General features: G+C 32.6%; 1 protein-coding gene across 1 annotated transcript; it reads right to left on the reverse strand.

Annotated features, from left to right (window-relative positions):
* Nucleotides 1–4259: 4259 nt before the first annotated feature.
* On the reverse strand, nt 4260–11858 carry LOC140964224 (cellulose synthase A catalytic subunit 2 [UDP-forming]-like). Its single transcript, XM_073423810.1, has 14 exons — nt 11062–11858; nt 10317–10512; nt 10030–10214; nt 9844–9943; nt 9572–9755; nt 8590–8856; nt 7939–8284; nt 7633–7770; nt 6973–7098; nt 6653–6865; nt 6301–6574; nt 5960–6150; nt 5341–5691; nt 4260–5074 (listed from the first exon to the last, which is right to left on the reverse strand). Exons 1-14 carry the CDS (start codon nt 11146–11148, stop codon nt 4490–4492), a joined length of 3243 nt encoding a protein of 1080 aa, XP_073279911.1. The 5' UTR covers nt 11149–11858; the 3' UTR covers nt 4260–4489.
* Nucleotides 11859–14082: the final 2224 nt, after the last annotated feature.

Here is a 14082-nt window from a genome sequence, read left to right on the forward strand (position 1 = left end):
ATGCTAGTTAAGATAGTGTGATTCGTCTCTTTAATTTTATTTTGGTATTGCTTGCCAACTATCTTTTGCCAAAGCCAAATACGAGCATAGAACAATAATGTATATAATATATATATATGTATATATATATATATACATGTGTGTGTGTATGTATATATATGCATACTCTACATGGATATTGATGGATAACTATAAGCAACTGGCAAGCTCCTCGTCAAGATTAGAAAATCACAGCGAAAAGTTGCAGATTAATTGATGGGCTTGGTAACCATGTACAGATTCTGAATACTTCGATACCTGGGAAACTTCTTGGTAAAATCCGAATTCGCAACCTTTCTCCTCTTGTTCATGGGGACATATTTACTCGGAACATTGTCGTCTAACTCTCCAAATAACTCAGACAAAATAATCTGCAGGGTTGGCGACATTTGCTTCTGATGATCTTCCCGTGTCTGTAAGCTGCAATATTCGTGGGTTTCGCATGATGAATCCATGTTTCCAAGAACCGAGAATTGGTTGTACGTAGTATTCTAGATATTAAATATGATTCGAAGCTGCCAAGCAAACGCGTTCATGACTGCGTGCGAGTATATTTTGAAGAAACAGCGGTGTTGCTTCCACCAACTTCATAGGATGCTGCGCCCGTCTTCTCTTGTCTACCACTCCATCTTATATATGTATATAATAATTATATTATCTAGTGACGTAATAAAATACAAATATTGTTAAGATGAATCGACTCCTTCTATATATAGAGTTAAAAATAATGTTTTTTATATTTTTTTATGAGTCAAATTAGATGAAAAATACGTCTTACAAAATTGAGTCGTGAGATACTCTCGACTGAGTTTTTGTCAAAAAAAAATTTTAAGATAGATAAATCTAGCTGATTTAAAATTTATAATGAATAAATTTTTTTTCTTCTTGAGAATGATAGTTATTTAAATTCATATAAAATTAACAAAAATATTAGGGTTAAATTTGGATAAGATTGAAATAGTTTACAATAAATATAAGGCAAAAACTTGTGTGAGACGATTTCACGGGTCGTATTTTGTGATATATATCTCTTATTTGAGTCATCCATGAAAAAATATTACTTTTTATGCTAATAATATTACTTTTTATTGTGAATATCGATAGGATTGACACATCTCACAGACAAAGATTCGTGAGACCGTCTCACAAGAGACCTACTCTAAATATAATATAGACATTAATTTTCATTTTTATATTATAATAAATAAAAGGTTAACGTTTTTGAAAACACATTGTGTAGAGAAAATAATTAATTTGACTATTAGTGCGTATTTTCATGTTTATGTAAAAGTATCTATTATATGCATTGTTTGGTTATACTTAATTCTTACGGCATTGACTTTGATTGTGCATGGATAATTCCTTGCTGGCTTCCTACGTTGACTCACCACATCACCCCAAATTTATATATTATATTATTATTATCATCATAATTATTTTTTTAAAGATATATAATTAGTTTAAATTCTAACATTATATAACAATTGATTTTCATTTTTTTTAATCGATGATTTTATGACAATCATTTATCGAAGATAATGTCTTGATGATCATCTCAATGTATGAACGGATCCTCGGAGCATATATATTCCCAAATTTAATACTCGATTTGATCCCTTGTTAATAATAGGGTAATTTTATGAAAAATCCTTGTTTCAAAGTTTGAATTAAGATTCAGTACCTAACCACATTTTTTAAGAATTAGTATCGGACAATGCCACAATTTTAGTTTTAACTGCCTACAAATTCAAATTTACTTTTTTACCCTTTAATTATTTAAATACATTATATTATCTACAAATATTACATGTTTCTTCTCCATCTAAAATATAATTAAAAAAAATATTTTTTCAAAATTATCATGGAATACAAATAAATACTTATTTTGATATATAAAGTACCTATTATGGGGTTTCAGATACTTGATTTTGCTCTTTCAATACTCCAAATGTATAAGAAAATACTATATTTTTGATTAATCACCACAAATGTAGTCATTGACTCATTGTTGACCTTTTCATGAAAAATGTATTAGAATGACTTATTCATATCATTTTATTTAAAAAAAAAACATTGTTCATCATTCATCATGAAATAATATTAATTATTTATTTTAACCTACAAAGTACCTATTTTGAAGTTACACATGCTTAATTTGGCTATTTGAATATTCCAAATATGTAAAAATACTGGATCTTCAAGGGATCACCATAAATTCAGTAATTTTTGGTCTTTTCATTGACAATGCGTTAAGATCATGTTATCTAATTTTTTACAAAACACAGTTTCTCACTCATCATAAAATTAGAAAAAATACTTATTTTGACCGATAAAGTACATATTTTGGGGTTCCAAATATTTGATTTGGCTATTTGAATACTTCAAATGTCTAAAAAAATAATCGAGTTTCAAGTAATATTAAATGACTTTTGATGGTGTCATTTGTGAAATTAAAATGTGATACCTAAATTAATAGAAAGAGTATCTAATTAGAGTCTATAAATACATGATTTTACTCCCTAAATATTCGTATCCAATTATTTAGGGATGTCAAAATATAGTTTGAAGTTAATATTGAGTGACACTAATGATGAAATTCGTTAAGTGAAAATGTGATACCTAAATTAATACAAATAAAACATAATTCGAGTTCACAATACTTGATTTTACTATTTAAATACTCCAATTCGATTATTTGAGAATGTCAAAATATATAATTTGAAGTTAATATTGAGTAGTATTTGATGACGAGATTAGTGAATTAAAAACTTGATAAATAAATTGGTATAAATAGTACATAATTCGATCCCACATATATTTGGTTTTACTTTTTTAAGACTCAATTTTGATTATTTTGAGATATAAAAAATATAGTTTCAAGTAATATTGAGTGAATTTTGATTTGATATTTGTGAAGTTAAAATGTGATACCTAAATTGATATAAAAAATATCTAATTCGAGTCCATAAATACTTGATTTTACTTCATAAATACTAAAATTCAATTAATTTTTGATTTCAAAATATATAGTTTGAAGGTAATATTAAGTGACATTTGATGATGACATTCGTGAAGTAAAAATGTGATACTTAAATTAATATAAATAATACATAATTCAAGTCCAGAAATACTTGATTTTACCTAAAAACTCAAATTTGATTATTTGATGATATCAAAAAATATATTTGGAAATTAATATTCTTCTATGATGTCATACGTGAGGTAAAAAATATGATACATAAATATTTAATCTTTTTCATGATAAGTGATGAACTATGTTTTTTTTAAATAAAATAAAATGACACGAATAAGTCATCCTAATATATTTTTCATGAAAAACCCAACAATGACTACATTTGTGGTGATTAATCGAAAATATAGTATTTTCTTATACATTTGAAATATTCAAAGAGTGAAATGAAGTTTCTGAAACACTATAATAGGTACTTTGTATGTCAAAATAAGTATTTACTCTTATTCCATGATAATTTAGAAAAAAATATTTTAAAAAAATATTTTAGATGGAGAAGACCCATGACATTTTTTGAATAAAATAATATATTTATTTAAATAATATAAGGGCAAAAATGTAAATTTAGGTTTGTAGGAAGTTAAAACTAAAGTTATAGCATTGTGAGGTACTAATTCTTACAAAAAAGTGGCTAAGTACTGAATCTTAATTCAAACTTTGACAGATGTATTTTTTCACAAATTTACCGTTAATATAATATTAATATCTTTATCTTTTTACACTCTGCAAGTAAATACATAAAAAAAAAATTGGTATTAAATAAATATTTTTATTTAAATAATCAAGAGATTTATAACTAAGACAAACTATAGTGATTCGTTCTCACGAGTTAATTTTATGAGACAAATCTCCTATTTGAGTAACTCCCGAAATCATATTACTTTTTATGTCTAAAATATTACTTATTATTTTAAATATAAACATTGTTGACTCATCTCACAATAAAGATCCGTAAGACAATTTGAGTGACACATACTATTTAACCAATTAGGGAAGGATTGATTGTGTGGTTATCAGGCCAAAAGGCAATAAATCTTTCAAAAGTAGTCTTTAAAACATAATACAGGCACACTTGTGCATGAAGAAACCCACGAATGAAGTGACATAATTCTTGATCAAGTGATTGATATCCAAATCCAGAACATACAAAAATATATAAAATCTTTAAAGATTAATGAAGTGACATAATTCTTGATCAAGTGATTGATATCCAAATCCAGAACATACAAAAATATATAAAATCTTTAAAGATTGTTTAATTAACAAAAGAATGATGTTTTGATGAGACAGATATATTTCTGGCACTAACAGTAATCAAAAGAATCAATCTAACAATTTCAAAACAGACACAGATTGAATGCAACTCCATGTTAGAGATATCATACGATGCAATCCAGAACGTGTTGAATCTGGAAACTCTCAGTCATCACAGTTGAGCCCACATATTTCCAGCACAGGACCATCTCTTGAAACAAAAGGGTTGATCCGTACCCACAGGAGAGTTATTATTGAAGCCAAAAGAATATACCAGATCACGACCACTGTCGGGATTTTCTCTTGTTTCCCCATCATCCCCTTGAGGAATGGATAGAGGTGCATTATGACCCAAAAAGCAAAAAGTAGCTTGCCAAACAACGGACCCCACGACTCGTATCCGTTGTTGATGGCATTAGCAATTCCAGCCACGACCCCGATTATGTTTACAATTAGTAATGTCAAAGGTGGTATTAACAATGACGTCCATTTGAAGAGATATAGCTCAGAAAATTCTCCATCATCTCCACCTTTGGAGGTGACCGTGAAATTTGTGCTCACCCCTGCTAGAACTTTGAGTAATCCTTGGAAAAGAGCAAAGAGGTGTGAGGAAACTCCTCCGATGACCCAGAACTGCTCGTTTCTCCACCAGTCGTCGATTCGAACACCACCCCATTGCATTTCGAGGCTGCCCGTTGCAGCAATGGAAATGAAGAGGGATATAAATATGATGCTGGCATAGTTACTTATCTGTCAACAAAGAAACAATTCACCAGATTTAAACCTTCAAATAGTAATGTCTAACATACAGGGAAAATAATCAGGTTATTCTTTGATGGTGACAGCAGTAACATAATTAACTCAAGTTCTATAATTCAAGAATCTCTGTGCTATAAAACAGAACAATAAAATCACAGCTTTTCAACTTTTTTACTGTAACGATGCACATATATCCATATTGTCCAATTCATTTTCCCTATAATAAAGCATCTTAATTGTAAGAGTATGGCAGATACCTCGGGTACGATAAATTTTCCAGCGAGAAGGCAAATAGCAGGCAATGTACAATATACGACCAATGGAATGGAAGTCCAGGGATATACAACAGAATTTATGTAGGAAAGTCGTTCCAACCACTTCAATCCACCTCCATAACCATACCAAATGGGGCAGTGTTTGCTCAAAAAAATCTCGACCGATCCAAGAGCCCATCGAAGCACTTGGTGGAGACGATCTGAGAGATTAATTGGAGCTGATCCCTTAAAGGCAGGTCTCTTCGGCATGCAGTAAACAGACCGCCAGCCATGGCAGTGCATCTTGAATCCAGTTAAAATGTCCTCAGTGACAGACCCATAAATCCAACCAACCTAGTTAAATTTTATTTTGATAAGACAGTAAATTCATTAATAAATATAAGTACAAGATTGGAAGATAAGACATACTCCTGACCCGTAAACAAGCTATATAATAATTGATTTTGGCTATCATGGGTCCAATTAATAATGTACAAATGGAGTTCTTTTGAGAGTTTACCTATATCTGCCCCAAGTGCAACACAATATTTGATGCTTTCTCAAAGTAAATGAGACAATAAATACATGTAGATAAAAGAAGATTGGAGATCAAACAACTTACTTCCTTTCCCCATTCGGTCTTATCTTCATAACCACAAGTGATAACATGAATGGCCTCTTCCAAGAGTGATGTGGAACTAACTTCTTTAAGAACACCACCATTCTCGATTAGTGTTGAAGCCACAAATACCGGTGACTGCCCAAATTTCTTCTCGAGTTTTTCATGGGAAATAGGACTTGTGATATCAGTACCTGCATTAGAAAAATAAAAATTAATTTGGTTGAATATATGAGTGAATCATCATTTTTATCGATTCTTTTACCCTCCAGGCAAGAAAATTTAGCGAAAAGGTTAATGCTGTAATAGTGCGTGCAGTGATTTTCTCATAAAAAGATTTCAACCTTCAATCCCTTCTTCGATGGTCTCAAGTGCATGTATCTGCTTTGATGTCTCTCTGAGCTTTGACTTCTTCATCTTGTCTTTCTTTGTTTTTCCTCTCTTGCTTTTCCGAGAACCACAGCACAAACAGCACCACTTTGGCCAGCAGTTACAGGTCTTGCTAGGCAGCTTCTTTTTGGCAGGGGCATCACATCCATAAAGTGCTTGCCTTCTAAAGACACATCCAGTTCCGACATAAATAGGTCCTTGCAAACCATCCAAACCCTTCATATTGATCTATATTGAATTTAAGTCGTCAGTAACTACATGCTGCCCAAGAAACAAACCATCAAACAAAACAAAATGTATACATACATCAAAGAACACGGCATTATGGTTGGAATATCTATCGTGAAGATCAATCCCATCAAATCTTTGCGGAAACTGAACATAGCATACTCCCTTTCCTGAAGTAGGGTCCATCATGAAACACATGGCTTCTCTCAGGGCCTTGCTGTTGTTTATGTAGTGATCACAATCGACATTCAGAATATAAGGAGCATTTGATAGGACAGCAGAAACCCGAATCTGAAAAATTTACAGATTATAGGCAATAAGCTGGATCGAACAAGAGATTTGGATTAGCTTTCACAAGGAGTTTTGATCACATAAAAGAGATTAAAACTGCTATTTACCAGTGCATTCATGGCCCCAGCTTTCTTATGATGCTCAAAGCTTGGTCTCTTCTCACGGGAAACATAAACCAGGAGTGGCAGTTCATTCTCTTCAACATCATGAAGACCATCATGACCGAGGAACACCTGTTATCAAGAGCAAATTCAGGAAATAGAAACCACTAATATCCACTCACTGCAAAGATAACACCAAAATACTATCATACATATCAGCCATCTGAAAGACAACAAAAATGATTATCTTGCCATAGACGCACATCAAGCCATGTGCTTTTTGCAAGCCCAACAAACTAAAGAGGAGATAGTTAGTTGTGTTTTAGTCTTAGATCTATAAAATATTGAAAAAAAGTAGGAAACCAAAAATTGTATTTGAAGTTTCAAACATATCAATCAAAATGGATTTCATAATTTATTTATCAAGTACGGTTTTAAAGAATTAAGAATTTAAATCCTTGGATTCTCTACAACAGCATGGCAATTATTGATAAGAGCATTGCCATATGAAACCGAAGAATTAGTAGGCACAAATTTGCTTCAGATTTCAATTTGCTGCAGCCAGTCTTGATCTTACCTAGTTTATATCTTAAAAATACAGGCACGATAAACACATCGTGCATAAGAATTTTACACTATGGTAGAGGATTCGTGAGTACCACCGACCTGGATCATACCAGGATGATCTCGAACACTATTTCCAGGCCAAGGAGTTCCATCCTGCATTGTCCAGCCATCTTCAGGAACCTTTTCTGCCATTGCCACCAAATGAGTGATTCTAACTTTGAACTCCTCATACTCCCTCTGCACCCAAGTTAGAAAATATGCCAATAACCATTAGAAAAATTGTGGTACATCAATTGACACAGAAAGGTCCAATCTGTCACCTACGAGTTCACATGCTCAGGCATGTACTTGTTTGAGTCAGGTTATTTTGCTTTTGTAACATATACAATTATAAAAGATACATACCTTCATTGCGCGCCTTTCCCTCACAAATGCTGGGTGGACTTTGTTTTTCAAATAATCCATCTTCTGGGAAAAATACCATTCTGGAGCTCGTGGTTCAATGTTGAATTTCTTGCAGAAGGGAACCCATTTTCGAGAAAATTCAGATGTCTCAGAGAGAGCTTCAAAAGTAAGCATGGCGGCACCATCATCAGATATATAGCACGAGACTTTGTCAACTGGGTAATCCACTGCGAGAATAGAGAGAACCGTGTTTGCGGTAATCAGTGGAGGTTCTTTCATTGGATCAACTGTGCTGACAAAGATGTCTATGTCAGCTAATTCTGAGTGATTTCCTTCTTTCTCATACCTGAGAAACCAAAGAAAAGTAAAATGTCATAACAAATAAGAGAATACACGTGCTTAATCAGTTACAACGGCCGTAAAATATTATACTAATGAAATCATGAGACGGGAACCAACAAATCTTAGCCTACTTGTGGCCATTCCCCTGTGTGTTTGTGTGTGCGTGAGAGAGAGAGAGAGAGAGAGAGATGGTTCTTCTGTAATCAAGATTCAAATCTTCCGCCTGGTCAGGTGGCTCAACTCCATATAATCAGCAACAACAATAATGAAGTCAAATGGAGTTTTGAGCTCATTTAAATTGAGAATCACCTAAGTGAGAGTCGATCAAGGTAGGTCTCTCGCTCAACTGGATACCATTTCGGAAACTGATCGAGTATCCATGAAGCAGCGAACCATATTTCACAAATAACTGAAGTCATCCACAAGCCATATGCACCAGGAACTGGATGGAGGATCCTATAATGGAAAAAAAACCCAAGAACCACAACACGAAGTATAATTATCAATCTGTATGGGTTTATGTTGCTTGAAGATATGGGTAATTTCCTTGAAAGCGGCTGCCTGCCTTCATCCATCCTTCAAGAGAGATTTCAAAGTAAGAAATGAAACACAAAAATCCAAAATAAAATATAACAAAGTGCAGTGCTATATCCATCAAAACATTCCTTAAATGAAAACACCGAATTAGCATTACAAACAAATAACTCACTTTCTAATAATTATATTACTATTTCTAGAATTCATAAAAAAAATAGGATTCTGGAATTCACAAACATGACCTATATTTCAAAGGAAATAAATAGATAAACGCAAAGGGAACCACGATGGAAACCAATCATACCAAAAAATAATGATAGTAACAGCAGTGGACTGGCGAAATCTTTATGACAACCGGATAAAACGAGCTACAAGGAAAATTTTAGATAGTACGTACCAAGCATATCCATATATTCTATTTATACATAACTTCACCATGAAAACAAAAATCTCATGTTATTCATGATCAAGCAGCTCTTCCTATCAAAAAAAGCAAGCTTCTACTTCAAAGTAGCAGACTTTCATGAATTCAAAAGTAGAATCAAGCATGAAGGGGCTACACATGATGTCAAATTATAAGCAATGCAAACTACTGAACTCTTTATGGAGTAAAATCATAGTTCTTGGTACATTTTAGGCAGTTCCTTTCCCAAATAGTTGTATCATTTAAGCCAGAAAAGCAATCAGCCTTCCTTAGAGAACATAAAGACGCCACACACTACTGGCATATTTTGAGAGAAAATTTTTTACTTACATGGGTAAATCAGGTTCCAATCCACTCCCATCAAAGTCCCCAGAATCATTATTCCCTTGATGTTTGATCATCTGAAGGTTTTTGCTTTGCCTCTTCTTCCAATCCTCCATCCGATCCTTCCATGAAACACTTCCATAACCATATAATGCTATGTCTTTCTCTCGAACGATTGGCCGGGATGGCACTGTACATGATAAATGCACCTATTAAAATCATGTGCAAGCTGCAAGGAATCTTAAGAAAAGAAATCTGTGCAGAAAAGATGACTCAACGATGTGCTGATGCCCCGGGAGATGACAAATGCATCCCATCCCCATCATGGACAAATGGGGGTATTATAATAGCATGCTGATCATAAGAAACCTGAGCATCCTAAATAATTAGCAGACAAAATATTCATATACTCTGCAGCAATCTTGAGGTAGAAATAGAGATAAAGGGGATAATTTTTTAAATACCTCTTCACTGTAAGTCAAGAGAGGGATTTCAAGAACTTGGGACGATGAATCACGACTTGTGGATGAGGCTAATTGAGTATGAGCTTTTCTTGTACAGCCTGGAACATCAATATCTCCATAATCAAACTCGTATTCCAAATCATCAAAGTCTTCCTCTTCTTCATCACCATCAACCCTTGGGCTACCTGAAATACTGGCGCACACCAATCATTTATTTATTCATCAAATCAGAGAAGATTAAAGCTAGTCATCAATAGCTATGCAAGTGAATACAGTAACAAAGTAACCTTTAATGCGCTTGTATCTGGTTCTGCACTGAGGACAGGTCTGATTTCCCTCCTTTCTCTCATACTCATAGCAAGTCCGACAGACAGGGAAGGCACATTCGTTGCACGCAACAAAGAGTTCCCCGTCAATAGTTATCTCCACTTCATCCCCACAAATTTGGCATTTTTGTCCACTTAGTTCTTGGACAGACTTGATCTAGAATATCACAGAACATAAATAGGTTCACTACCCTCTCTTCAAATCCGTATTTACAACAAGTATGGTTTGGTTTCAATTCAATGGAATAAAAATTTCAAAAGAAGCCATGCAGAAATGCACTCCCAAACTATATTAATGCCACAAAAATGCTTATTTCTAATGCCCAGTTGTTGTTTTGTCAAATCTTACTCCCAAACTTTAGCTGGTATAAAAAATAACTCGGATTATATTGATAAACTTCATAAAATTATTAATTTTTGACATTTAACTAGCGTGTTCAAACATGCAAGAAATTCAACTCAAACAATAGCTAGGTGTCTTTATGTGCTCCCATGGTAATGTAGAATCCCAAATGCATGGGGAAGAATAGTAGCAGTAAAGTCACTGTGATACAACAAAAACATCCCCACAAGCAAGAAAATAGCATTTCAGGATCGAATAAAGAATTAACAACAATATAATCTAAATATGGAGAAGTTCACGGAAAAATGAATACACGAGATTGTAAAATATGATCAAAATAAGGAAGTTTATCAGAACACTTACCCTTCCTATTTCATCAGCATTTATGAGCACAAATTCATTTCTATTATGAGAACCAGCGACCAGTCTTCCTCCTGTATCCGTCACCATGCCTTCCACCAAGAAAGTTTGCCAAAAAAATCGCTCACTCCTTAAATTTTACCACCTAAATAGTCATGTTCTCTAATGCAGGAACACAGCTGGCTTAACGTAAAAGAGCCAACTTTTTGGGCAAAAAATTGAACTTTCGAAACAATAAACAGCCCACCAAAAATGGGACCCCTGCAGTGCAAAAACCAACAGCAATGGCCTTAAACAGGTCGCAGTTTCGCAGAAAATCAGTAGCAAAAAAAAAGAAAACTATAATAATCAAGATTTTACTTTCAATGCACACAAACAACAAAAGATTCAACCTTGCAATACAATGGCCGAAGAAAAAACTAGCTTTTGAACTAAAAGTTGAGTATTGGAGCATTGAGTGTAGACCCCATTGGAAGACAGCAGGCAAACCCAAGTACCAAACCAAACCCCCGCATTAGGAAAAAGCACTCATAATATAAAGCAAAACCCAATTAGTGGAATGAAAAAAAATGGAAATGACAAGAAATGGTTATATTAAAATAATGTGGAAAGTGAAGAAACCGAAAAGGCAGTGAGATTCTATAAAATGTTAGCATGAACAAGTGTATCAATGATGATTATATTCAAGCTAACGCAACACCGCTAGATGTCCAGGATTGATGAACTTTTCAGATTAAGAGTCATGAATATGAGAGAGAGATGAAAAGTGCACTGCACACACAACAGAGCAAAGAAAAGGAACAAATGCGAGTGTTGGGGTGGAGTTTGAAGGAGAGAGTACGGTTACGGTAATTATAATTAATATAATAAAAGCTCGAATGCGTGTGAAAAGTGGGCCCCAGGGCGGCGCGGTGGCAGGTGGTGGAGGGGAGGCGGTGGTCACTTTATAGCTTTGAGTTAGCGTAGGCTGCCTAGTAATAAAAGCTGAATGTGTGTGGGTATTTAATCTGTGTTAACTGCATATACACCACCAATGTATTGTTAAAAATTCTAATGAAAAAATGTATATTAATTTCGTGTGTTTTTAAATCTCGAGCTTGTGATTTCAAATTTTGAACAAATACATCTTTGTTCGTATGTATTTTTCAAAACTATGTGTTTTTAAAATTTGTAAATATGAGCTCGAGATTTAAAAACACACGAAATTAATTGTATCTCATTGTTTTTTTATCGAGTTAATTGTATACACTATCCGTGAAACATCCAGATTACTAAAAAAAATCCTCATTAAAGAAATATCTTTTAACTATAACCCTAAAAACACTTACAGATAAGAGTGTACGAGCTCAATATTTGAAAACATGAGAACTTATGCATACGAAGAGTTAATAATAATGAGAGTTTTTGATAATATCGATATTTCATATGAATGGTATAAGTGATTAATTCTTACTATTATATCAATAATTTATCGTACAATTTTTTCCACGATCGAACAACTACTTTCATATAGGTAATCAAAATATTTTAAATATAGTAGTATAATATTACATTCAAATAGCTTCAAATAAATACCAAAAACAATATTTATTCTATTATATTATACACAATTTCTAATATGAAATAGTTTCACTTTTTTTAATCTTGTATTAACATTTAGTTATATAAATAAAGTTAATTATTTATCTTCTATTTTAATTTGATTTCGCAGTAAAATGTAGTTAAGGTAATCAAAATTAAACAATATAATTTACTTTGAATGATTAAAATTTGGTACTAGGAAATATTTCTAAATGAATTTTTTGTTGATTTCTTTTCTTTTTCTTTTTCAAAAAAGAAAAGAAACTATATAACATAAGATGTTTAGTTTGACGATACAATGATATGCCATTTAATTAAAAAAATATATTTCTTTGTTTTTTCTAGACTCAGTGTGCCAAGTAGCTCTATTTTAAATTTTTTAAAATGAAGATTTTAGCTCAAGTAGCTCAAATATGAAAAGAAAGATATAGCTCAAAAATGTTAAAATGTTTTGTATTTAGCTCCGATAATTCAGGTAGAAAAAATATAGAGCGCAGGAAAATTAAGATTTTAGCGTAAAAAATGTAACTGTTATGAATTTAATTGATATGTATTATTTTGTATTTTGTTGAGAAAATTTTTAGTCCGAGTAGTATCAAATTTCTGACTCCATCACGGCCAGTATGCGCAGATGCTTAATATAAACTTTATTTATGTCACATATGTCATGTAAGATAGAATTAGTGTCAAATAAACCATATTCAATGAGTTTAATAATTTCAGACAAAAAAAACATCCAAAAATAAAAATTTTCAAATTACTGAATGAAAATCAAACATTGATAAATTACACGAGTAAACAAAAAATACTCCAACTTACATAACTAAAACTGTAATTTTCCAACTTCAAAATTTGGACAAGTCCACATACCACTTGAATGTAGATTGACTTCAAACTGCTAATTTCAATGATATTCGAATGAATTAAAGCCTCTTATTTGTGAGGAAGTCTATTGTGAGACAGTCTCACGAATCTTTATATGTGAGACGGGTCAATACTACCGATATTCATAATAAAAAGTAATACTCTTAGCATAAAAAGTAATTCTTTTTCATGGATGACCCAAATAAAATATTCGTCTCACAAAATACGATCCGTAAGACCATCTCACATAAGTTTTTGTACTTATTTATTCAACCATAACCCATAAATAAAGAGAGAGAAGATAAACCATAAAAAAAAATTCGAATGGAATTTATAACTGGGAAAATATTAATAAAAGCATATGTAATTTCCTTTCCGTAATACGAAGGAAACTATGATTTTGTTGGGATCCAAACCATTCACTTTCCTATAGCTTTTCTTTACGCGTATAACCCACTTTCATTGAACGAAAGTTTTCAGTTTATTTTGGGCATCATCTGCTGCCTGGATGATTACAACCCTCGACTGTTCGATTCCATCATAATTTTTTAAATCAGTTCCTTAAAAAATTGTAAAAAT

Source organism: Primulina huaijiensis, chromosome 18 (assembly GCF_012295235.1).
Source record: "Primulina huaijiensis isolate GDHJ02 chromosome 18, ASM1229523v2, whole genome shotgun sequence".
Lineage (NCBI taxonomy): Eukaryota > Viridiplantae > Streptophyta > Magnoliopsida > Lamiales > Gesneriaceae > Primulina > Primulina huaijiensis.